At 39.8% G+C, this 25,671-nt stretch overlaps 1 protein-coding gene across 3 annotated transcripts; it reads left to right on the top strand.

Moving 5' to 3' along the window:
- The first annotated feature begins 161 nt into the window (after nt 1-161).
- Nucleotides 162-25,374, top strand: LOC118855727 (trem-like transcript 4 protein). Of its 3 annotated transcripts, XM_036765732.1 has the most exons (7): nt 162-314; nt 3,278-3,616; nt 12,354-12,429; nt 13,081-13,194; nt 16,276-16,378; nt 17,631-17,744; nt 24,951-25,374. In XM_036765732.1, exons 1-6 carry the CDS (start codon nt 239-241, stop codon nt 17,709-17,711), a joined length of 789 nt encoding a protein of 262 aa, XP_036621627.1. In that variant the 5' UTR covers nt 162-238; the 3' UTR covers nt 17,712-17,744; nt 24,951-25,374. The 3 variants fall into 3 exon arrangements, with proteins under 3 accessions (XP_036621627.1, XP_036621626.1, XP_036621628.1); XM_036765731.1 differs by lacking the exon at nt 24,951-25,374 and having other exon boundaries at nt 17,631-18,086; XM_036765733.1 differs by lacking the exons at nt 16,276-16,378; nt 24,951-25,374 and having other exon boundaries at nt 17,631-18,086.
- Nucleotides 25,375-25,671: the final 297 nt, after the last annotated feature.

The following is a 25,671-nucleotide window of genomic DNA, read 5'->3' as shown; positions in this document are numbered from 1 at the left end:
TCAAGTTTTGCCCAAGCAAGGCCACATCTTCTGGTGATCTACAGGATTCTACAGTCCAACCTCAAGGCTCTCTAACCCTTCCCTTCTGAGATCAGCACTTCTGCTTGTTCCCCTTCCCGTTTCTCCAAATAGATTGTAAGTTCTTCTTTTGCTTCTGGTATTCTGAAAGTCCTTGGCTGTTCTTTTCAATTTTCCCAAACATACTTGGAGACTCCCTGTATCCCTTGAACCTCTGATTATGGAAAGAAGCAAGATGACCCCAGAGGTCCTTCTTCAGTTGCTGCTGCTGCTTCTATGGGTTTCATGTGAGAGGGGTAAGGAGGAAAAGAGAATAAGAGAGTAAAGACAAGATGAGCTGGGGAGATGGGAGGGGGCAGGGAAGGAGAAGAAGGTGGTGAGGGATGCTACACAGATGGTAGAAAAGGAGGCTTGGCTCCTCAGGACGGGAATGGGGTCTGGGGAGGCATATTCAGGGTATGACTGCTGGAGTAAGAGGGGCCGCTTTCTGAAGAACCGAGGTTCCCTTTCTTTTCTTTTGCCTTTTTCAATTAACATGCTTTAATTTTCTTTAAGTAGATGCCTAAGTATTTCCATAGTTATTTTCATTTTTTTTAAGTTTTTTCCCCTATCAACATTTATTATTTTTATATATTTTATTATATAATATATAGTATATAATAATAGATATAATATAAATATAATATAATATATAATTATATATTATATTATATTTATATGTTATATTATTTTACTTATTTTCTCTCCCCTCCCAATTGAAGGGAGAGAGAGAGAGAGAGAACACTTGTAACATATACAGTCAGACAAAACAAATTCCCAGATTGGCCATCACCAAAAATATATATCTCATTTTGCATCCTGAATGCATTAACTCTCTATCAGGAGGTGGATAGTATGCTTCACCAAAGGCGCCCTGGGATCATGGCTAGTTAGAGAACTGATGAGGCACCTAGGTAGTACAGTGGGTAGAGTGCCAGACCTGCAGTCAGGAAGATCTGAGTTCAAATATGACTTCAGAACTTATTATCTGTCACTTTACTAATGTATGCCTCAGTTCCCTCATCTGTAAACTGAGGAGGACAAGACCTCCCAGGGTTGTTATGAAGATAAAATGAGATAGTTTTTGTAAAGTATTTGTTGTTGTCCAGTCATTTCAATCACGTCTGACTCTTTAGGATCCCATTTAGCCTTTTCTTGACAAACCACTGGGGAGTGGTTGGCCATTTCCTTCTCCAGCTCATTATGAATGATGTAAAACTTACAATGCTATATAAATGTCAGCTATCATCATCATCGTTATTATTATTTCTTTCAAAGTAGTTATTCTTTTTGTTGTTATTATGAAAATGGTTCTTGTCCTGCTAACTTCCTTCTACATCAGTTATTACAAGTCTTCCCAAGCCTCTCTTAAACCACCACTCATGTCATTTCTTATGGCATGATGCTGTTCCAATATATTCATTTCCATAATTTGCTCATCCATTTTCCAATTAATAGGTACTCCTTAGTTTCATTTTTTGCCACAATGCAAAAAAGCTGTTATGAATATTTTTATTCATATGGATCCTTTTCTTTCTTTGATCCCTCTAGGAGTAAAGTCACAATTTAGTAATTTTAAGAAATAGTTCTAAATTACTTTCCAAAATGATGTGTTGCTATACAATCATTTTTCAGTCATGTCCAACTCTTTGTGAGCCCATTCGGGATTTTCTTGGCAGATACTGGGGTAATTTGCCATTTCCTTCTCCAGCTCATTTTACAGATGAGGAAACTGAGGCAAACAGGATTAAGTGACTTGCCTGAAACAACACAGCTGGTAAATGTCTAAGGCCAGATTTGAACTCAGGAAGATGAGTCTTCCTGGCTCTAGGCCCAGTACTCTATCCACTAGAATGCCACTAGAATGTCATGATCAATTCACAATTCCACCAACCATAATTTATTGTTCCCTATTTTCCTGTAGCCCCTTCAACATTTATCATTTTCCCTTTCTATCGACTTTGCCACTGACTGTGTGAGGTAGAACCTCAAAGTAACTTTGATTTGCATTCCTCTGATTATTAGTGATATGGAGAATTTTTTCTTATGATTATTGATGGTTTTGGATCTTTTCCTTTGAAAATTGCCTATTCATATCCTTCAACCATTTATCAATTGAGGAATTAGTGATTCTTATAAATCTGAATCAATTCCTTCTATATCCTGATCATGATAATAAAAATCGTTACTATTTCTGTAGTACTTGAAGGTTTGCTAAGTGATTTACAAATATTATCTCATTTTAAACTCACAATAACCCTGAGGAGCAGATGCTATTATTATCCTCATCTTACAGATGAGGAAACTAAGGCAGGCCAAAGTGAAGTGACTTACTTGCCCAGGATCATATAGCTAGCCAGTGTCTGAGGCCAGATTTAAACTCAGGTCTTCCTGACTCTAAGTCTTGTGCTCTATCCACTTCACCACTTTGAAAAGAAAATGGTTATACAAATTTTTCCCGGTTAGCTATTTCTCTCTGGATTTTGGTCATCTTGGTTTTGTTTGTAGAAACACTTTAATTTCATGGAATCCAAATTACAAGTCTATTTTCTGTGATCCTCTCTCTCCTTTTGTTGGTGGTGTTCATGTTTGTTGTTTGGCATTCATTCCCCCCAGAGCCATAGTTAGAAAACAATCCTTTAGTAGATTGATTGGTATGGCACTGAAGGAGTAAGGTAATTTAGGTAGCATTGGCACTGTTGCTTAATTTGTTGCTAACTTTTTTAATATGATTTGTTATCATCATTGTTGTTATATTCCTCACAATTGTTTTAATTTGTATTCTCCTAATTTAAAGCATTTTTAAAATATGGCTATTAATAGCTTGGCTTTCTTCCCCTCAAAATAACCTATTCATGTTCTTTGATGATTTATCAATTGGGGAAAGGTTTATTCTTATAAATTTGAATCAGTTTCCTATATATCTTAGAAATAAGACCTTTATGGGAGAAACTTGATGCAAAGAAGCTTTCCCATTAATTTACTTCAATTTTATCAGCACTGGTTTTTTGTGCAATTTTTTAACTTGTAATCAGTATTGTCTATTTTACCATCTGTGATTCTCTATGTGGTTATTTTGAATGGAATTTCATTTTCTATCTCTTACTGCTAGTTTTGTTGGCATTCTTCAGAAATGTTCCCTCTACTTCTTCTTTCCTACTCAAGGAAGTATGTTTGTTGTCCAACTGAGCTCCTAGTGACCTGGGGTTGTACTCTGCAGGCTCCCTTGGAAAAGAAATCTATGAAGAGGAGCACAGAGTGGTTGGAGAGACGCTCACAGTGAGCTGCCGGTATACACCTCCAAACCCTGATCATCTAGACAAAGCCTGGTGTAAAAAAATAGAAAATACAACTAGATGTACTTTGTTAATCACAAGACCACAATCTTGGTCAAAGACTAAGGACCCACGATACTCCCTCAGTTATAACACTAGTGTCATCTCAGTCAACATGTCTGGCCTCCAGATAGAAGACTCTGGGGAATACTGGTGTGGAAACCACAATTCTAGTGCAAATATTATTGATGTTTTCAAGAAAGTTCTTCTAACAGTACTTCCAGGTAAGTGGCCCTGAGAACTGGGCTTTCTTGAAGCTTCTTATCCTTTTTAAAGTACTTTAATCACCCCACATACTCATACCCTTGAAAACATACATGTAACACCTGTCCTCTCACATTTCCTGCAGTTCTTCCATGGCTTAGTTTCCTATCTCTAGGAAAGGTAAGCTACTTCCTTCCTTGCCCATCCTTTTTCTGACTAGTGGGTCACTGAACTTGGTGTCCAACATCACCTGTATGTACACACAGACCTGCAAATACCCATGTGCGCACACACACATGAGCACACACAAAAACAGAAATGTGCTTCACCATTTTCAATTCCTGTAATCTCAGGAACTGATGATGGAGGCTGAAAACTGCATGGGTGGATCTTATAGTAGATACTGGTTTGTATTTATGCTGGACACCAGCTAGAACAAGCAGTTTTGGGCAGGGAGAACCCCAAAGCTCAATGAGAGACATTTTTGGGGAATCCCCAGACCCCAAACATGTTGAAGGTAACACCCTCATCTGTCTGGTAGTGGCTGCAACACTTTCAAAGGACAAGGAGCCTCTCGACATAGGGCACATGAGATGGTACATGGTTCTCATGCCAGACACTGGCTAAAGTTTGCAGTTTGGGGCACTGGATTTGACTCTGCCTTCTTTCTCTCTCTACAAAGACAAATTAGCCCCAAAGGCAGAGACTCAATCAAATCTTGAATCTACCAACTATCCCTCTCCCACATCCTTCCCACCTCTACCCTAATCTGAGGAATTATTTCAATATATTCTTAGATTCATTCCTAACCATCATGTCCCCCCCCCCAAAAAAAAGCAATTCTCCCTACACTTTGATGACATAGAACAGTCTTAGTCATAGTGTAAGAGGAAGAGCTTCAGCTCAGGAATCAGACAACCTGCATCAATTCCCACCTGACACTTAGTGACTATTGTGTAAGCTTGAGCAAGTGATTGTATCTTTCCAAGCTTCTGTTATCCTCATCTGTAAATCGGGGATAATAGATATTCACACTAATCCCATGTGTTTGTTGTGAGGATCAAATGTGATTCAGTGTTAAGTTTCTGTTTTGTTTGTTTGTTGAAACTGGAAAGCATTACATAAATGTGAGCTATAGTTAAAGCATAGATAGATATATAAATAAATAGTGACTAGTGGAAAACGGGTTAAGTGGGGTGAGGACACAGCACTTGTTACGTCTTTACTTTTCTAATCTTCCTTAAATCTAGTGCCTTCCATCTGTTCTGACTGACTGTTTTTGTGGCCTAGAACATTTATTAAACACCTATTACATGCCAGGCACTGTCCTAAGCACTGAGGATACAGAGAAACACAAAAAGACAGTCCTCAAAGAACTCACAATCCAATAGGGGAGACAACGTGCAAACAAATATGTCAAAATAAGTTACCAGATAAATAGGAAATAATTAACAGATGGAAGGCACTAGATTTAAGGAAGATTAGAAAAGGTTTCCTTTAGAAATAGAATTTAACTTGAAGAAAGCTAGTAGAGTCACATGGTGGAGAAAGGGAGGGAGAGCAGTCCAGATATGAGGGACAGCCAGAGAAGATGTTCAGAGTTAAAAGATGGAATGTCCTGTTCAAGGAACATCTAGGAGGCCAGTATGATGGGACAACAGAGTAGAAGGGGTTGTTGTTTGTCCTTCATTTTAGAATAGGACCATGACACCAAGGAGGTGATGCCATGACCTAGGAGTGGATTGGATTTGAGTAAGGAAGGGCTGTGCAAAGCCACCAGCTTCACTATCTCCTCCCAGAGCCATCTGGGTCCAGTGGTAAGATATAAATCAAGATGACTGGAGATAGCTTTGGATGCCATGGGAGAACTTGGCCTTTTTAAGCTCAAGTCTTTAACAGGTCTCAGTTTGACTGAGGCAACACCCAATCAGTGATTTTGGTTAGGTAAGAAGTGAGACAGAGAATGGCCTCTTTACCTAGTCAAAAAAAAAATCAATCTGGGAGGAGACAGAAAAGGTATAAAGAAAGCCTGTACAATATACAGCATGCAGGCTGCTTATGGCCTGCCAAAGGATTTCCGATGGCCCTTGAAAAAGGTAGAGGATGCTAAAAAAAAAAAAAAAAAAAAAGTAAAGATGTAACAAGTGCTGTGTCCTCACCCCACTTAACCCGTTTTCCACTAGTCACTATTATGTCCATCATGTAACTTGGAGGGTGAGTTGCCACTGCACATGCTCTCCTGTTTGTCATGTGACCTGCAGCAGCCAACCATTGTCAACCTGTCTCTAGTCTGAGAGAAGCGAGAGTCGCATCTTTTCACTGTGTTTTCAGTCATTACTGGCACTGAAGAGGGACAAAGTGAGCTCAGCCATGTGCCAGCCATCCACTATGTAATGAGCAGCAAAAATTCAAGGGCTTCTTTCTCTCCCTCGCTGTGCTGCCGCCCTCCAAGTTACATGAGTGTCTGGCGCTCTCTCCAAGGTCAGGCACTCAGTTCAGTATTTCTTTGTATGTGAGCAGTTACTGTGGAGCTTTTTTGGTTCTAACATTAAAGTTTTGGGGATGACTTTGTAAAATGGGTGATAAAAAAGAAAAGGAAGATCAAATCGGAATTTGGAATTTTTAATCTGGAGTGGACATATAGATATTTGTTTACTTACACAAGAGACAAAATATTGTGCCATGTTTGCTGAGAAGTAATCACCATTCTGAAAGAATACAATCTTGGTTACCATTTCAAATCAAAACATCCTGACTTAAGCAAATTGGACACCAATGAAAAACAAATTAAAGCATCCAAATTGTTGAAAAATCTCAGCAGGGAACAATAGTTTTTCAAGAAAGTAAACTCAGAAAATGAGGCAGCTACTAAGGTTACTTTTCAGATTTCTAAGGAAATCAATTTCAACCATGCATGATAAACTGATTGCTGACAAGAAGTGTAATACATCCCATTAAGTAAATGTAGATAGTAAGAAAACATGAAAAACATATTCAAACTTGTACCACTTAGCAAAGTAATTTTAAATTTAATTATTTATTTAATATTTTAGTTTTCAACATTGATTTCCACAAGATTTTGAGTTACAAATTTTCTCCCCATTTCTACCCTCCCCCCCACTCCGAGATGGTATATATTCTGATTGTCCCTTTTCCCAGTCTGCCTTCCCTTCTGTCATCCCACTCCCCCGCCCCTCATCCCCTTTCCCCTTAATTTCTTGTAGGGCAGGATAGATTTCTATGCCCCATTCCCTATATATCTTATTTCTCAGTTGCATGCAAAAACAACTTTTTGTTTTGAGCATCTTTGCTCAAAAACTTTGAGTTCCAAATTCTCTCCCCTCTTCCCTTCCCACCCACCCTCCCTAAACAAGCAATTGAACATAGGCCACACATATATCATTATGTAAAACAGTTCCACAATACTCATGTTGTGAAAGACTATATTTCCCTCCATCCTATACAGTCCCCCTTTATTCATTTTTCTCCCTTGACCCTGTCCCTTTTCAAAAGTGTTTGTTTTTGATTACCTCCTCCCCCTATCTGCCCTCCCTTCTATTATCCCCCCTTTTTATCCCCTTCCCCCTACTTTCCTGTGGGGTAAGATACCCAATTGAGTGTATATGTTATTCCCTCCTCAAGTCAAATACGATAAGAGCAAGATTAACTCATTCCCCCTCACCTGCCCCCTCTTCCTCTCCAACAGAACTGCTTTTTCTTGCCACTTTTATGTGAGATAATTTACCCCATTCTATCTCTCCCTTTCTCTTTCAATATATTCCTCTCTCACACTTTAATTTAATTTTATTTTTTAGATAGCATCCCTTCATATTCAACTCACCCTGTGCTCTCTGTCTATATACATACATATATATAATATACATATGTAATATATATACAGATGTATGTATATGTATATGTATATTCTCTTCAACTACCCTAGTACTGAGAAAGGTCTCATGAATTACACACATCATCTTTCCATGTAGGAATGGAAACAAAACTGTTCAACTTTAGTAAGTCCCTTATGATTTCTCTTTCTTGTTTACCTTTCCATGCTTCTCTTGATTCTTGTGTTTGAAAGTCAAATTTTCTATTCAGCTCTGGTCTTTTCACTGAGAAAGCTTGAAGTTCATCTATTTTATTGAAAATCCATATTTTACCTTGGAGCATTATATTCAGTTTTGCCAGATAGGTGATTCTTGGTTTTAACCCTAGCTCCTTTGACCTCCAGAATATCATATTCCAAGCCCTTCAATCCCTTAATGTAGAAGCTGCTAGATCTTGTGTTATCCTGATTGTGTTTCCACAATACTCAAATTGTTTCTTTCTGCCTGCTTGCATTATTTTCTCCTTGACCTGGGAGCTCTGGAATTTGGAGACAATATTCCTAGGAGTTTTCTTTTGGGGATCTTTTTCAAGAGGTGATCAGTGGATTCTTTAAATTTCTATTTTACCCTCTGGCTCTAGAATATCAGGGAAGTTCCCCTTGATAATTTCTTGAAAGATGATGCCAGGGGCAGCTAGGTGGTGCACTGAGTAGAGCACCGGCCCTGTAGTCAGGAGGACCTGAGTTCAAATCCAGCCTCAGACACTTGACACATTTACTAGCTGTGTGACCTTGGGCAAGTCACTTAATCCCAATTGCCCTGCCAAAAAAAAAAAGAAAAGAAAGATAATGTCTAGGCTCTTTTTTTGATCATGGCTCTCAGGTAGTCCAATAATTTTTAAATTATCTCTCCTGGATCTATTCTCCAGGTCAATGGTTTTTCCAATGAGATATTTCACATTGTCTTCCATTTTTTCATTCCTTTGGTTCTGTTTTATAATAACTTCATTTCTCATAACGTGACTAGCTTCCACTTGCTCCAATTTAATTTTTAAGGTAGTGTTTTCTTCAGTGGTCTTTTGGACCTCCTTTTCCATTTGGCTAATTCTGCCTTTCAAGGCATTCTTCTCCTCATTGGCTTTTTGGAGCTCTTTTGCCATTTGAGTTAGTCTGTTTTTTAAGGTGTTACTTTCTTCAGTATTTTTTGGGTCTCCTTTAGCAAGTCATTGACTTGTTTTCCATGGTTTTCTCACATCACTCTCATTTCTCTTCCCAATTTTTCCTTTACTTCTCTTACTTGCTTTTCCAAATCTTTTTTGAGCGCTTCCATGGCCAGAGACCAATTCATATTTTTCTTGGAGGCTTTTAATGTAGGCTGTTTGACTTTGTTTACTCCTTCTGGCTGTATGTTTTGATCTTCTTTGTCACCAAAAAAGATTCTAGAGTCTGAGTCTGAGTCTGTGTCCTTTTTCACTGCCTGACTATGTTCCTAGCCAACTACTTGACCTTTGAGCTTTTTGTCAGCGTATGGCTGCTTGTAGAGAGTGCTTTGTCCCAAGCTTTAGGGGCTGAGCTGCTGTTTTCAGAGCTACTTCTACTCCACCCTCACTGCAAGCTCTGCCACAGCAACACTCCTCCTCCCCCAAGAGCCACCAACCAGTATTGCAACCCAGATCCAAGCAGGGCAAAGCAAGCCCTGTACTCCTGCTCTGGTCTGATGCTTGATTCCTCCCACCATGTGAGCCAGGGACTCTGGAAGCAGCTGACACTGGAGCTCTGGAAGCAGCTGCAGGAGCTTCCTGCTGCTGCTGTCACCACCACTGCACCACCTCCATCACCCCCAGAGCTGGGGCCAGATGGCTTTCTAACCTGATCTTGCAGTTTTCCCACTAACCTGCTCCGTGGTCTTTGGCATTTGTGTGTTGAGAAGTCTGGTAACTGCCACAGCTCAATGATTCATGGCGCTAAGGCCTGCTCTGGGCTGACTCCAGGTCTGATCAGTCCTGGCATGGCCCATGCTGGGCTGTGGTCTGCCCCTAGCACTGTGCGGTAGACCCTTCCCAGTGATCTTCCAGGCTGTCCTGGGCTGGAGACCTGCTTTTCTCTCTTATTTCATGGGTTCCACAGCTCTAGAATTTGTTCAGAACCATTTTTTACAGGTGTTTGGAGGGATTTGGAGGAGAGCTTAAGCAAGTCCCTGCTTTCCAGCCACCATCTTGGCTCTGCCTCCAAAGTAATTTTTTTAACATTAATGTAATTTCATGATAAATAAAAATCTTAAGTAATAATTATAATTAATTGATATTAATTAAAATTTTCCTTTTTCAATATGGTTTATTTGCAAAATAGTTTAATCATCAATTATACCTTTACTATTAATTATACTGCTAAAAACCTATCTATGACCCAAAAGAGTTTAGCCTATTTTAATTCTGGCCCCTTCCTACTGCCAAATTATGCAGGTCTGGTATAAATTGTAAGAAGACTGGAAAGACGGGGAGGTAGGCTATTAAATGTTTTGAATATCAAACAATGTATTTTGTATTTGATCCTGGAGGAATAGGGAGCCACTGGAGTTTACTGAGGAGACACAGTCAGACTACTGCTTTAGCAAGATCAGAAATGCTTAAAAACCCCTGCCCTAGATATATGATCCTAAGATCTCAGGTTTCCCAACTCCCTTTTGCCATGTTTAACCAGAATGGTAGAAGATAGATGTCAGAGAATGGAGGTGACATTGGTAGGGAGAGGAGGGGGTTGAGGGACTAGGTTGTGTATAGGAATATATAGGAAACCTGATTGATTTGCAAAGTGACCCTCACTGTCTGCAAATCAGACAACAGAACCTGACAAGACTGGGGAATTTTTAAGGTTCATTCAAAAGCATGAGAATTATTCAAAAGTCAGATAAAGCCTTGTTCTGGTGGAAAGTAGCAATATCTTTGCTATCTATCTTTATTTTTTTTTAATCTGTAGATAGTTGGCTTCTACATTACCTTTATTTCCAAATGTCTCCTTTGCCCTTCCACTACCCAATGGGCTATCCTTTATAACAAAAGGAAAAAAATAGAGGGGAAAAAAACAGTTCAGCAAAAGAAACCACATATCAACCAAGGCTGACTAAGAAACTATTATAATCGTTGTCCTTCACCTTTTCTGCTACTATTCTAGTTAACAAAGTAGAGATGTCTCATGGGTACCAGAGGAAAGAATGCTAGACTTGAAGTCAGAGAATATGGGTGTGACACCCAGGCCTGGTGGGTACTACTTGGGTGACCTCCAGCAATCAATTAACGTCTCTAATCTTCAAGTTTCTCCAGTATAGAAGGAGAGTGTTGAACCAAATTACCTCCGAGGTCTCTTTTGGCTCTAAATCTATGATCCTATGAGTCATATACTCATGGGTTTTACCATTTAATTCAAAATTTTGATCATCAATGCATCATAGTCTCATACTGGAATGTTGAAATTGGGAGATTCCTTAAGGATTATCTGATTCAATCCTTTCTTTTAATTTTTAATTTTAAAATATATATATATATATTTTTTAATACCATAGTTACTTCTTAGGTAGCGCCCCCCACCCCCATCCTTAGGTAGCACAGTGGACAGAGTGCCTTGCCTGGAGCCTGGAAGATTCATCTTCATGAGTTCAAATCCGGTCTCAGACACTTACTATAGCTGTATGACCCTGGGCAAGTCACTTAACCCTGTTTGCCTCAGTTTCCTCACCTGTAAAATAAGTTGGAGAAGGAAATGGTAAACCACTCCAGTGTCTTTCCAAAGAAAACTCCAAATAGGGGTCATGAAGAGTCAGGTATGACTGAAACAATTAAACAACAATAACCATCTTCACAGAAACCTTCATTACAAAAGAGAAAAGTAGAATCTACAACTGACCCAGTTGATAGCATATGAAACATTGCTGACCATAGCCCATAACCTCTAATCTTAAGAGAAAAGGAAAGAAATAAACATTTATTAAGCACCTCCTATGTTCCTGGCACTGTGCTAAGCACTTTAGAAATATTATCTTATTTGATCCTCACCACAACCCTGGGATTTAGGTGCTATTTTATAGATGAAGAAATTGAAGTCAACAGAGGTTATGCCCAAGGTCATACAACTAGTATCTGAGGCTGGATTTGAACTTAAGTCTTCCTGACTTCAGGCCCAGTACACTATCCACTGCACCACCTAGCTGCCATCTAAAAGAAGAAAATTTTTCTTTACTGATCCTATAGCATCAGTGTTGATCATGGCAATCGGTATGATTGCATATGTCTTTTAGTTCAATGTCTTCATTTCAAAGAAGGAAACTGCAGCGTAGAGATGGGTCGATTGCTCAAGTACAAGTTAGTGAGTGTAAGTTTCCTTAGATTACATCACCCTTGTTGCTCACACATCATCAGTACCCTCTGCCCGGGTATCCTCCCTCCCTCAGATTGAAAAGTGGAAAACGGACAGCTCCACCAAGAACTTCCACATAAGGAGGGCACCCAGGCCAGCCATCCCTTCATTTCCCATCCTGCAGAATCCCTTTGGCTTTACGCATCGTTCCCCACCCACCTTCTCTTTCCTCTTGTTCCCCTTTTCAGTGAAGCCCTTCCTACTAAACCAAGCTCTTTCTCCTTACACTGTGATCATCTTGGTCACCCATGATGTTAGTGCCAAGGATAATAGATAAATTAAAGGATAGTGACAACCAGAAAAAGAGAAGACAAAATGGGAGGTGAGAGAATTGATCATTAATGTGGTTTGATATAATACCTTGAATAATACCACACATTAATAAGGAACATTTGACTTTACATTGTGCCCTCATTCTGATTATTCCACAGGTCTGGGCAAAGTCTGAGGCTTTGACATTAGGCAACCTTCTGGGTAGGGAGGTGCCAATCATCTATCACTTTGTCTTCTCTTTGCAGCCCAAACACGAAGGACAACCAAGCAGAAATTAACTACCATGATAGAAACTATTACCATCACCTCTGCCACCATCAGGTAAAACTCCTCTGTAGGAACTCCCTCTGTTCTATGACACTCCACCATCTACTCTGCCTCCCCAGAAGTCTGTATGTGCCCCTACCTTCCACTTATCCAGAGTACCAAGATTCCGTGGACTCCAGCCTGCCCATACTTGGCCTGTTCCCAAGCTCACTGTCCATCTATCAGGCTACTCCATAGTCCACAGCTACCACACTGTGGCTCTTGTGAGATTTCCTGGCTCAGCCAAAAGCTCAGGTGGGCCTCAGGAAACCATACTTCCCATTTTTCTCTTGTCTTCAAATATATGTGGATTGCAATCTAGTTTCTTTTTACCTCCCAGTTCTCCATCAGGTTGTACTCCCTTCAATTTCATCATGTCCCCCAGGAGCCTCATTGTCCTGACCCAGGCCAACCATGTCTTCGTTTCCCACTCCACAGCACTCCTTTGAACTTGTCCATCATTCCTTACCTTCTCTTTCCTGCCCTTCACCTTTTCAGCTTCCTTTTCTGTGTGGTATTCCCCCATTAGATTGTAAGCTCCTTGAGGTCAGGGACTATCTTTCTTTTTTGTATTTGTATCTCTAGCACTTAGTATAGTGCGGGGCACATAGTAGGCACTTAATAAATGTTTATTGACTAACTGACCCCTACCCTGATATTTTTCAGGCCCCAGCTCAACATAACTGGTACAACATACTTGATGTATACAGATGTCCAGCCAACAGAAAATTCTACTTCTAGAAGTCAAGTTGTGGATCATGTTGGCTCTGTGGACCTGAGGTAGGTGGTTCCAATTAGGGCTCCCTCACCGTGGAATATTTGTGCTTCTTGTCCAGTTTCATTTCTGACCCTTGACTTTAACCGAATTTCATGCATTGACCCAGTCCAACATGAGTAGTCCCCTTTGACAAGATGCTTGTTATAGTAGGTCATGTGAAAAAGGCACCTCATTTAGTATTAGATGACTAGGCTTGTCCCTTACTACTTGTGTGACTTTGGTCAAGTCACTTCCCCTGTCTAGGCCTCCTTTTGCTCATCTGAAAAAATGAGTTACACTAGAGGATCTCTTAAGGTGCTTTACAGATTTAAACTTTTGTGATCCTATGATCCATTCAGCAGATTTCAGCATAAGCTGCCTATTACACCCTCCCCCTACTCACTCCACTCCATACCTTCCTTAACTGCTGTTCTGGAGGCAATCAAATGAAAGTGCACTGGACCCAGCTTTGGATTGAGAAAGTTTTCATGCCTGGTGCATTGTTTAGCAAGGGTCTCTATCATTTCTGTTCATGCCAATTCATCACTAACAGAATCTGAAAGCCTTCCCAAAACTTCATCAACACCTATTAATGCCAAAGATTATCCAAGCTCAGCACATACAATGTATTTAAGGGGTCCACAGTGAACCAACTCCTGGCCCTGCTAGAGCTAGAGAATGGACTCATAGTCCAACCTGCATGACAGAATCATCAGAGGAGCTCCAGCATTCTTGGGAAAGCCCCTGGAAATTTTTGAGGAGTGGCTTGTCTCTTCTCAAATAAAACTTAGCTCAGGGTCCCCTTGGTTGTGTCAGCATGAAACTCCTACATGAAGATATCCATGGAAAGCTCTGTGTGAGAACTCTGAGGATAATGTATCATATCTAGAGAGCTAAGGAGGCTCCTTCAGGGTTTGATGCTAAGCTGCTTTGGATTAAGATGATGCATACCAGGTAGGATTAGTAGCTCATATTTCCAAAACACTTTTTCATGAGTTATCTCATTTGGCTATCACAACAACCCTGTGAGGTAGGTGCTATTATTATCCCCACTTCATCCTATAACATATATAATACAGTATATACACATATATATATACACACATATATGCACATATGTGTGTATGTATGTATGTATATGCTTGTATATATATATATATATATATATATATATATATATATATAAAGAGAGACAGAGAGAGAATACTTTGAGCATACTATACTATTTCTGTTTTTCTTGGCAAAGATAAGGAAATTGAGGTTGGGAAACGTTGAGGTTAAGTATCGGCTAAGACCCTAGCTGGGATCAGCTCCAGCAAACAAAAGCTGATCATTAAATTTTTCAGTGTGAGCATTTCTTTACACTTCAGTTATTGTTTTGTTGATTGCCTAGACAAGAAAGTAATGGAGAAAATGTTAATGATGTTGATTAAACTTAAAAGCATCATCAGCTCAGTCTCAAGTCACAGAGGAGCTACAAAGTTGGGTCATCAATCAATCAATTAAGCACGAGCTATGTGCCAGGCACTGTGCTAAGTCCTGGGGATACAAAAAGAGGCAAAAAAAATCCCTATCCTCCAGGAGTCCACAATCTAGTGGATGATTCCACCAAAGAGTTTTTGATAAGCACCCATCTGTGTCATGGAAAGTGCTGTCCCATAGGGAGTATGGCCCACTTATCTAGATATTAGAAAGCCCACTCCAGCTTTAGCAGTCATTCAGCCAGCATTTATTAAGCAGTTACTATATGCTAGGCACTATGCTAAAAGCTAGGGATATAAAGAAAGGCAAAGAATATCCCTGCCCTCAAGAAACTCATGTCCTATTAAGACAAACAACATGTAAGTCATTAGTTACATACAAGATATATATGGAGTAGATGGAAAATAGAAGAAAGTTCAGAAGGAAGCACAGACCAACAGAACAGATATGAAATTTAGTATATACTTTTATTTATTATATATTTATTATATACTTTTAAATTTATTTTATTTAAATTATTTATTATGTTATATAATATATTATTAAATTTATTTAATTTACTTTTTACTTTATATAATTTATTATATACTTTTTAAAAAACCACACAGCATGAAATAGAGTTAGCAATTACATATATAACCTTTTTTTGTATTATTCTGTGCATATGTATCAGAAGAAGTCCTAACATCAGCACTAAGACCAGCACTCTCTTAGCTCAGGTTCAATTTTAGCATTAAAATACGGCACTTGTAAGTTAACAGAAGGGAAGTTTCCATTGTCTGAATACATATGCAACAAAGTTATGGTGGCACTTAACTTCAGTTTGGGAACATGGGACCTCCCTAACCTCATATGGAAATTTGAAGGTCAGCAGACTAGCAGGGCAAGTTATGGCAATTCAAGAGGTCTCATACCCACCAAGTCTGAAAAACCTTAACCCCACCTGGATGAGACTTTGTATCCCTTTCATATGTTGTTGTTCAGTCATTTTCAGTCATATCTGACTCATGGTGACCTCATTTGGGGTTTTCTTGGCAAAAATACTGGAGTGGTTTGCCATTTCTTTCTCCAGTTCATTTTTATAGATGAGGAAACTGAGACAAATAGGATGAAGTGACTTGCCCAGGGGCACACAGCTAGTAAGTGTCTGTGTGCAGATTTGAACCCAGATCTTCCTGAGTCCAGGGCTGGCACCCTATTCAGTGTCTCACCAACTTCCCTATTATGTCCATTTTATACCCTTAGGTGACCAAAAATCTGTCTTGGGAAAGCAGAGGTCAATCAGACCACTGAACATATTTTTTTTTTCCTTTTAGGGAAAACTCACATTGGGGAAAAGTGGGAAAGCATGGACCAAACCATCTAGTGCAGAAATGCTGGTAGATATAGATATATCACAATATGGAAATTTTGTTTTTTCTTTTCTTTCCTCTTCTTTTTTTATTTCTTTCTTACATTTTCTGTGTGTGCATATGTGTGATTTTTAACAGAATAAATTGTTTTTTAAGTAGATAGGGAGGACACAATCAGAATTCTACCATAGGCACCCTCACAGCTGGAGAATGTGCCAGAGGATTCAGCCTCCCAGAGGCTTCACCATCTTCTCTGTTTTCTCCTGCCAGGTCCCCAAACTGTCTCCTTACCCTTGTGGTGTTTGGCCTCCTCCTGATAAAAGGTCTGGCCTTCTCAGTCCTTCTTGTTCTCCTGTTAAGGTTCAGGAACCAGGTGAGTGGTGGCATTCCAGGATCATTATAGATTTGGAGCCAGAAGGGACTTCAGAGGCCATAGATTCCATACTCCTCATTTTACAGTTGAGGAGACTGAGGCAGATAGAGGTTGAGTAATGATTTACTCAGGGCCACACAGTCTGAGGCAGGATTTGAAACCAGATATTCATGACATCAAGTCCAGTGTTCTTTCCACTACACCCTGCAGTCTCTGTTTTGACTTTAGCTTGAGTTAGAAATAAAACAAGGAACATCCTCTCCACCATCCTAGGATGGAAGAAGCTCCCACAGGCACTGGAGGCAGTGGATAGACTCCTTCCTGGAGTCAGGAAGACTTGAGTTCAAATCCAGCCTCAGATACTTACTATCTGTGTGACCCAGGGCAAATTACTTAATTTCTGTCTGCCTCAGTTTCTTCAGCTGTAAAATGGGGATAATAATGGCACCTACTTCACAAAATAATATTTGTAAAGTGTTTAACACAGTGCCTGACACATAGTAAGCATTTAATAAGTACTTGCTCTCTTCTCCTTCCTCCTTGGCCCTTAGAGTGGAACAATAACCTCCCAGAGTCTCACTTCAGAGCCCCACTACTAGAATCTAGCCCTGAGATAACAAAAAGATTGAGGAAAGTCTACAGTGACATACTAAAATGAGAGGTGGCATAGTAGACAAAGCACTGGGACTAGAGATTGGAAATCTTGAGTTCAAATCCAGATTTAAACACTTACTGGTTAAATGACCCTAGGCAAATCAATTAACCTCTGCTTGCCTCAGTTTCTTCAACTCTAAAATGGGGATGCATTTTAACTATTCTAAGAGCTAAAACAGTTCTTACCCCAACAGAGTATTTGTAAAGCACTTAGCACAGTACATAAAATGTGCGGAGCACTATATAACTGTTAGATATTGTTATTTCTATCATCACAATTAGCTGTTTTATGCATGGATCTGGGTTCAGTGGAAAAGGGCAAACTAAGGACTGCCAGGACAGGCTGGGATAAGAGTTCTGTGGCAGTAATGGGGTGTTAATTGAATTGAGATGACAGTTAGATGTGACATGATGGCATTTCTACAGGGATTAAAAGCCCTGCCTGGTCATATGAAGTGGGTATATGGGTTGGACAGCATTGGAGAGGGTATGAAAATGTTAAGAAGGTTTTAAATTTTAACAAGGACAAGGTTGCGTAAAGCAGGGATAATGGTCAAATATTGAATTTGTTTGTTTTCTTAACTTTTTCCATCCTCAGGGTAATGGGGACACTGGAAAAGAGGAGGAGTTGAACAAATTGGAGTTATATGAGATATCCCCCTACCTAACCTCCTCTTGATGGAGGGTCCTGATGTCCCTAGTTCAGCCCAAGGTACTAAGTACAAAGATTTCTTGTCTTACCAAGTTTTTAAGTACCAAATGTATCACCAGATGCTGGAGCCAGGTGTGCTGGTAAATATTTAACAACCCACTCTCTGAAAACACATGCTGCACTTTCAAGTTTAATCTGCATTATTAGTATTGTCTCCAACACCATGTTAAATCTTGACAATCAACAAAACAACAAATCCAGCCCTTATATGTAGCAATTGGCTGATTTCCTTTGGAGGAGGTTTCTTTCTTTTTTTTTAAATCAGACTACTTTTCATTGGACTACTTTCATGTGGTCCAATATTTTTCCAGTGACATAGTTCCCATGATTGTTTTATTGTTTCTTGATGTCTCTTGGAGTCATTAACTTTCACTTGCTCAATTCCAATTTTTAAATAATTATTTTCTTCAGTGAGCTTTTGTACCTCTTTTTCCATTTGACTGATTCTGTTTTTAAGGTATTCTTCTCTTCATTGGATTTGTATGCCTCTTTTACCATTTGGCCCATTGTGCTTTTTAAATTATTTTCTTCTGTATTTTGCACCTCCTTTACCAAGCTGTTGACTCATTTTTCATGATTTTCTTGCATCACTCATTTCTTTTCCCAATTTTTCCTCTGCCTCTCTTATTTGATTTTTATAATCCTTTTTGAGCTCTTCTAGGAATTCTTTTAGGGTCTGAGAGCAATTCATATTTTTTTCTTTGAGGCTTTGGATGTAGCAGTTTTGACTTTGGTGTCTTCTTCTGAGTTTGTGTTTGGATCTTCCCTGTCACCATAGTAACTTTCTATGGTCAATATCTTTTTTTATTGTTTGCACATTTTTCCATCTCATTTCTTGACTTTTAACTTTATATTAAAGTTGGGTTCTGCTCTTGGAGTGGAGGGGGCACTATCCCAAACTTCAGAGTTTTTGTGCAGTTATTTTTAGAGCTAGTCCTAGTGATCTGTAAGCTTTCATTTCTTCCAAGATGGTATGATCTGAGGTGAGATGCTCACTACTCTCCTGGACTGTGCTCTGGGCTATGAATAGTTACAAGCACTCTTTTCTCCCCTGGAACTGTAACCTTGGTCCCACTCCCCTGCATCTACAAGTTCTCGTGTGTTAGTGCTCCTCTTTGCCCTGGGACTCCCATGCAGGACTACAATCCAGATCCAAGTATGGTCAATGCAACAGAGTCCTACACCCAGTACCAGCAAAGGGACCCCTGTAATCTCCTGACCAGTTGTCCAACCCCCTTACCATCCATGCACTTCCTGATTTGCAAAGTGTAAATGCTCATACTAAAAATTTAACAATCAGTTCTCTTGAGCTCCTTGGAGGCTGTAAGACAATAAAATCTTATAACCTGCCCCTCTGCCTTGTCCTCTTATTGCTTTGAATTTCTGTTTCATTTCTCCTGGGGTAATGATTCAGGGAATGAGATAGAGAGGAGCAGAAGCCAACAGTCAGTCCTCTTTCCTCATCCACCTGGCACATAGTATAAGCTTAATAAATATTGATTAATTGATCCACCTTGGACTTCAACTTAATTCAATTTAAAGCATTTTTCAAGCACCTGATTGGTCAGAGGTGCTGTGGCAGAGGCTGGGATTAGGAAGACATTCAACATTTTAGGCCAGTCCTTCCTTAAAAATAATAATGTTAATCAACGTTATAGCCATTATCTCACTGGACCTCATAACCACTCTGTGATGGAAATACAGACACACAGCTGATAAACATCAAAGCAGGAATTTGAACCCAACACTTTTATTATTCCAAGTCCAGAACTCATATACTACCCAATCTCTCCTCCTTTGATTTCCATGTTACTGCCCTGCTTGACCATCCCATCTAGCTTTTCTTTGAAGGTTCAACCTTCTCCTTCCATGCTCTAAGTATGAATTTCCCTTAAGGCTCTCACCTCAGCATTCTTCCCTCAAGGTCTATACTTTCTCCCTTGACAAGCTCATCCATTTCCATGATTTCAGTTAGTGCCTCTGCATATGCTGAGTGCCAAATGTATACATCCAACTCTCTTCTCTCCCCTGAGCTCTCATCTCACATTTGCAACTATCTGCCTTCTAATCTGGATGCCCACTGATATCTCAAACATGTCCAAAACTGAAGTCATTGTATCTCAATTTAAATCTGCTACTACTTCTAATATTCCTGCTTCTAGTGATAGTTTTACCATCCTCTCAGTAACCCTGCCTCAAAACTTCAAAGGCATATTTAACCCTTCTCTCTCCTTCCCCAATCCAATCAGCTGCCATTCTTTATTGGTTCTACCTTGAAAATATCTCTTGATATCCATTGACAATATCTTGATATCCACCTATAATATTTCTTGACTCAACCACTTGCAAAGGAGTATTATAGATAAAGAAGAGCCAAGAGATCAGAACAGAGCTCTGGGGGAAACTCATAGTTAGGGGACAGGATCTGAAAGGGTGGTGATCTGAAAGGAAACTGAAAAGGGCAACCAGACCCATAATGGAAGACCGGTATTGAACAGCATCAGGGGAGCCAAAGAAGGAGAGAGAATCCAGGAGTAGGAGGTGTGGTTAATAATATCAAAAGTTGTCAAAGCCTTAAAGAATGAGGACTGAGATGGAATGAGGGGAAGCATAAGTTTTAACTATAAGGAGAAACAGAGGCTTATCAATGGTCAAAATAAATCACAAAAATGCAGAACGTTTGCTGCTGACCCATACGCATAATAAAGGGAGGAGTGTAGAATGAATAAATGGCAAACAGTAAGTGACATAAATGATGTAGCCTCTTTAGCTTACCTTACCTTTTTGTTTTGACTCAAATTCATTTGCGTGCTAAACTAGAAAAAAAATTAGAGAATGCCAGCATGACAGTTAATTGGAAGGAAGGGTTACAATCTCCATGAAGACATAAGGGTCCATAAGCCTTAATCTTATCCTTAGAAGGGCGCTGCCTGACTTTTGTTGGCTTACTATGGTGGCTATAACTCAAGAATTACCAGACTGCCCTTCCCAGTAAGAGGTTCTAGCCATTATATCCTAACAGATTAGAGCTAAAATGACTTGCATATTGTAGATGCTTAATCATGCTTATTGACTGAATTGGTTCCCAAGTTATAGACTGAGAACCCTAGGCACAGTGGGGAGTAGGGGAGTGGCAGAAAGCAGTTAGGGAAGAAGTTATTGCAAAAGATCTGTGCATATTCACTACCCACCTTTATTTCAGCCTTTACTGCTCCAACAAAATATGTAGCATGACTCAGTATGGCAAAAAAGTAAACAGACCTCCTGTAGACAAAATAAATAGTATGTCTCCACATACATGTATTACTAGGGTATTTTGTTTTTGTTTTCTACTATCGGTAGATACCATGATTGCACAGATACTAATTCATTTAAAAGAATAGTAATCTTATGCTATCATGTATTTTCTCAAATCAATGAATACCATAGTACTAATGCTATTGGGTGAGGCTCTGCAAAACTTTTTTAAACGAAAGAGGGGATTTCGGCTTTGAAGACTGCAGGAGCCTCTGTTCTTACTTGGGCATGGGTTGGATTAGATGGCTCTGATATCTCTCCCAACTCCAAAATGCTATATTGTATGGTAATAGAATTCCATTCAACATACTGCTCTGCTTCTGCTGGTTTGCGTATATCTTTTACATTTCTTTTCATTCTTTGTATCTTTTTCTTTCTTTTATGATGCTGAGCCAGCTCGGTGGTACGGTGGATCAAGTGTTAGACTTGGAATTGGGAAAACCTGAGTTTGAGTCCTGAGTCACACACTTACTAGCTGTGTGAGGCTGGGCAAATCAATTAATTTCTCTGGCTCACAGTTTATTTACCTATAAAATGGGAATGATAGCCTCTCTCTCACAGGATTGTTGTGAGGGCTAAATGAGAAATTTGTAAAACATTTACAAATGTTTAATCTCTATACAAATGTTAGCTATTGTTATTAATATTCCAGTCAAACTTTTTTCTTTTTTTTAAATTTTTTAAATTTATTTAATATATTTACTTTTCAGCATTGATTTTCACAAAAGTTTGAATTACAAATTTTTCCCCATTTCTACCCTCCCCCCACTCCAAGATGGCATATATTCTGGTTGCCCCGTTCCCCCCTCAGCCCACTGATGTTTCCACCTGTCATCCCACTCCCCTCCCGTCCCCCTTTCCCTTCTTCTCTTGTAGGGCAAGATAAATTTCTATGCCCCATCGCCTGTGTATCTTATTTCCTAGTTGCATGCAAAAACTTTTTTTTGTTGTTGTTGTTTTTGAACATCTGTTTTTAAAACTTTGAGTTCCAAATTCTCTCCCCTCTTTCCTCCCTACCCGCCCTCTCTAAGAAGGCAAGCAATTCAACATAGGCCACATGCGTATCATTATGTAAAACCTTTCCACAATACTCATGTTGCGAAAGATCAACTATGTTTTGCTCCTTCCTAACCTATCCCCCTTTATTGAATTTTCTCCCTTGACCCTGTCCCTTTTCAAAAGTGTTTGTTTTTGATTACCTCTTCCCCCCGTCTGCCCTCCCTTCTATCATCCCCTCTTTTTTATCTTCATCCTCCTTCTTTCCTGTGGGGTAAGATACCCAATTGAGTGTGTATGGTATTCCCTCCTCAGGTCAAATCCAATGAGAGCAAGATTTACTCATTCCCCCTCACCTGCCCCCTCTTCCCTTCCTATAGAACCACTTTTTCTTGCCACTTTTATGCAAGATAATTTACCTCATTCTATCTCTCCCTTTCTCCCTCTCTCAATATATTCCTCTCTTATCCCTTAAATTGATTTTATTTTTTTAGATATCATCCCTTCGTATTCAACTCACCCTGTGCCCTTTGTGTGTGCATATATATATATACCTGCATATATACATACATAGACACACACAGATGTATATATATGTATACACATATATATGCATATTCCTTTCAGCTACTATGATATTGCGGTCTCATGAATCATACACATCATCTTTCTACGTAGGAATGTAAACAAAACAGTTCAACTTTAGTAAGTCCTTTATGATTTCTCTTTCTTCTTTACATTTTCATGCTTCTCTTGATTGTTGTGTTTGAAAGTCAAATTTGCTATTCATCTCTGGTCTTTTCACTGAGAAAGCTTGAAAGTCCTCTATTTTATTGAAAATCCATATTTTGCCTTGGAGCATGATACTCAGTTTTGCTGGGTAGGTGATTCTTGGTTTTAATCCTAGCTCCATTGACCTCCTAAATATCATATTCCAAGCCCTTCGGTCCCTTAATGTAGAAGCTGCCAGATCCTGTGTTATCCTGATTGTTTTTCCACAATATTCAAATTGTTTCTTTCTGGCTGCTTGCAGTATTTTCTCCTTGACCTGGGAGCTCTGGAATTTGGCAACAATATTCCTAGGAGTTTTCTTTTTGGGATCGATTTGAGGAGGCGATCTGCGGATTCTTTCAATTTCTATTTTACCCTCTGGCTCTAGAATATCAAGGAAATTCTCCTGGATAATTTCTTGAAAGATGATATCTAGGCTCTTTTTTTGATCATGGCTTTCAGGTAGTCCAATAATTTTTAAATTATCTCTCCGGGATCTGTTTTACATGTCAGTGGTTTTTCCAATGAGATATTTGACATTGTCTTCCATTTTTTCATTCCTTTGGTTCTGTTTTATAATATCTTGATTTCTCACCAAGTCACTAGCTTCCACTTGCTCCAATCTCATTTTTAAGGTAGCATTTTCTTCAGTGGTCTTTTGGACCTCCTTTTCCATTTGGCTAATTCTGCCTTTCAAGGCATTCTTCTCCTCATTGGCTTTTTGGAGCTCTTTTGCCATTTGAGTTAGTCTATTTTTTAAAGTGTTGTTTTCTCCAATTTTTTTTCAGTATTTTTTTGGGTCTCCTTTAGCAAGTCATTGACTTATTTTTTGTGGTTTTCTTGCATCATTCTCATTTCTCATCCTAATTTTCCTCTACTTTTCTAACTTGCTTTTCCAACTCCTTTTTGAGCTCTTCCATGGCCTGAGACCAGTTCATGTTTTTCTTGGAGGCTTTTGGTCTAGGCTCTTGCACTTTGTTGACTTCTTCAGGCCATATGTTTTGGTCTTCTTTGTCACCAAAGAAAGATTCCAAAGTCTGAGACTGAATCTGGGTGCGTTTTGCTGCCTGGCCATGTTGCCAGCCAACTTACTTGACCCTTGAGTTTTTCGTCAAGAGTATGACTGCTTGTAGAGCAAAGAGTACTTTGTTCCAAGCTTGAGGGGATGCGCCATTGATTTCAGAGCTATTTCCATACAGCCAGCTCTGCTACCTCAGCACTCCTCCTTCCTCAAGAACCACTAACCCGGACCTGATGCAAATCTTCAGCAGGCTCTTCACTCCTGCTCTGATCCGCCACTTAATTCCTCCCACCACATGGGCCTGGGACCAGAAGTAACTGCAACTATAGTTCTGTAGCTGCACCTCCCCTGCTACCCCTGGGGCAGTGGCCCAACCGTGAACTCTGTCCCCCGCAGCTTTTCCCATTAACTTTCTCTGTTGTCTTTGGTGTTTGTGGGTTGAGAAGTCTGGTAACTGCCACAGCTCACTGATTCAGGATGCTAGGGCCTGTTCTGCCCGGTTCCTGGTCTGGCTGGTCCTGCTGCCTCCCACGCTGAGCTCTGCTCCCCTCTACCCCGTGCATAATAGACCTCATCCAGCAACCATCCAGGCTGTCCTGGGCTGGATCCCTGCTTCCCTCTGCTATTTTGTGGGTTCTGCAGTTCTAGAATTGTTCAGAGCCATTTTTTATAAGTTTTTGGAGGGACATGGTGGGGAGTTCACGCAAGTCCCAGCTTTCCAGCTGTCATCTTGGCTCCACCCCCCTCCAGTCCATCTTTTTAAATATGAGAACAGACTTTTTCTTTTTTTTTATGCTGATGGGAATTCAAAACAAAAAGTCACCATTCTCCTCCTTGTCCCTCCTATCTTGCTAACTGAAGCTCCCAGGATAGTGATTTGCACGGACTATGGTGGGCATCACCGACTTGGAAAAAGTTAAAAAGAATTTTCTCAAAGTAAAAGGAACTAAGCCCTTAGAGGGACAGCTTAGATAGAGTCAAAGGAGTTCCAAAGACAGATTTAACTTAAGTCTTATGACTTTTGCTGGCCTTAGGCTAGTTGTGATTTGGTGGTTTACATCACCAAAAAAAAGGGAAATCATGCCAAGATTTAAAAAGGACTTGAAAACTCTTTCCTTGAGGAATTTGAAAGACATGAAGTCATTGAAATTCCAAAGAAGGCCAGCAGATGGAAGCAGAGAGCAGTTGGACATGGAAAACCAGCCAACAAGTGCCACAACCTAGTAAGTCTCATCAGCAGAGCACAGCAACTCACAGCCTGATGACTTTACTGGGCCAGCTGATGGACATCAGTGATTCTATGGAGGGGAAGCACCAGAGGCGGAGAAGGATGACATCAGGGAGGCCACCCCAAGAGTGAGAATGACTCTCACTCTTCATGTTGCTTGTCCCATAGGTGCGACAACCATGATCCTTTGTTATCCCCAGGTATATCGGCTCTCCCCACAAGCTCTCTAAGTTGGTTCTCTCTCCACTGGTGTTATGGTAATCTGTGAGAGAGTATACCCTTCCCTATGTGTATACAGGACTTTCTAAATCATTTTTGTCTGTATCATTTAATTAAGTAAATACTTTTTTGCTTTGAATTCATGTGTCCTCTTGTTGGTGTGGCAGAAATTACATCAGTGAGAACTTGGGACGGTGGTTGTGAGTTGATGCTGACCTGATGTGACCCATAAATCACAGAACCATAGATCTGTACATCTGGGAGGAAGAACCGCAGAGATGATCTCATCTATCCCTTTTCTGAAGTAAAGAATATTCTCTACAACATTCCTGAGAAGTTTCTGTCAAGCTATTGATGGAATATATCCAGTAATGGAGACCTCATTGCCCATTCCA

This window comes from Trichosurus vulpecula, chromosome 7 (assembly GCF_011100635.1).
Source record: "Trichosurus vulpecula isolate mTriVul1 chromosome 7, mTriVul1.pri, whole genome shotgun sequence".
NCBI classification, from domain to species: domain Eukaryota; kingdom Metazoa; phylum Chordata; class Mammalia; order Diprotodontia; family Phalangeridae; genus Trichosurus; species Trichosurus vulpecula.
This window is presented reverse-complemented; position numbering and strand designations above follow the sequence as displayed.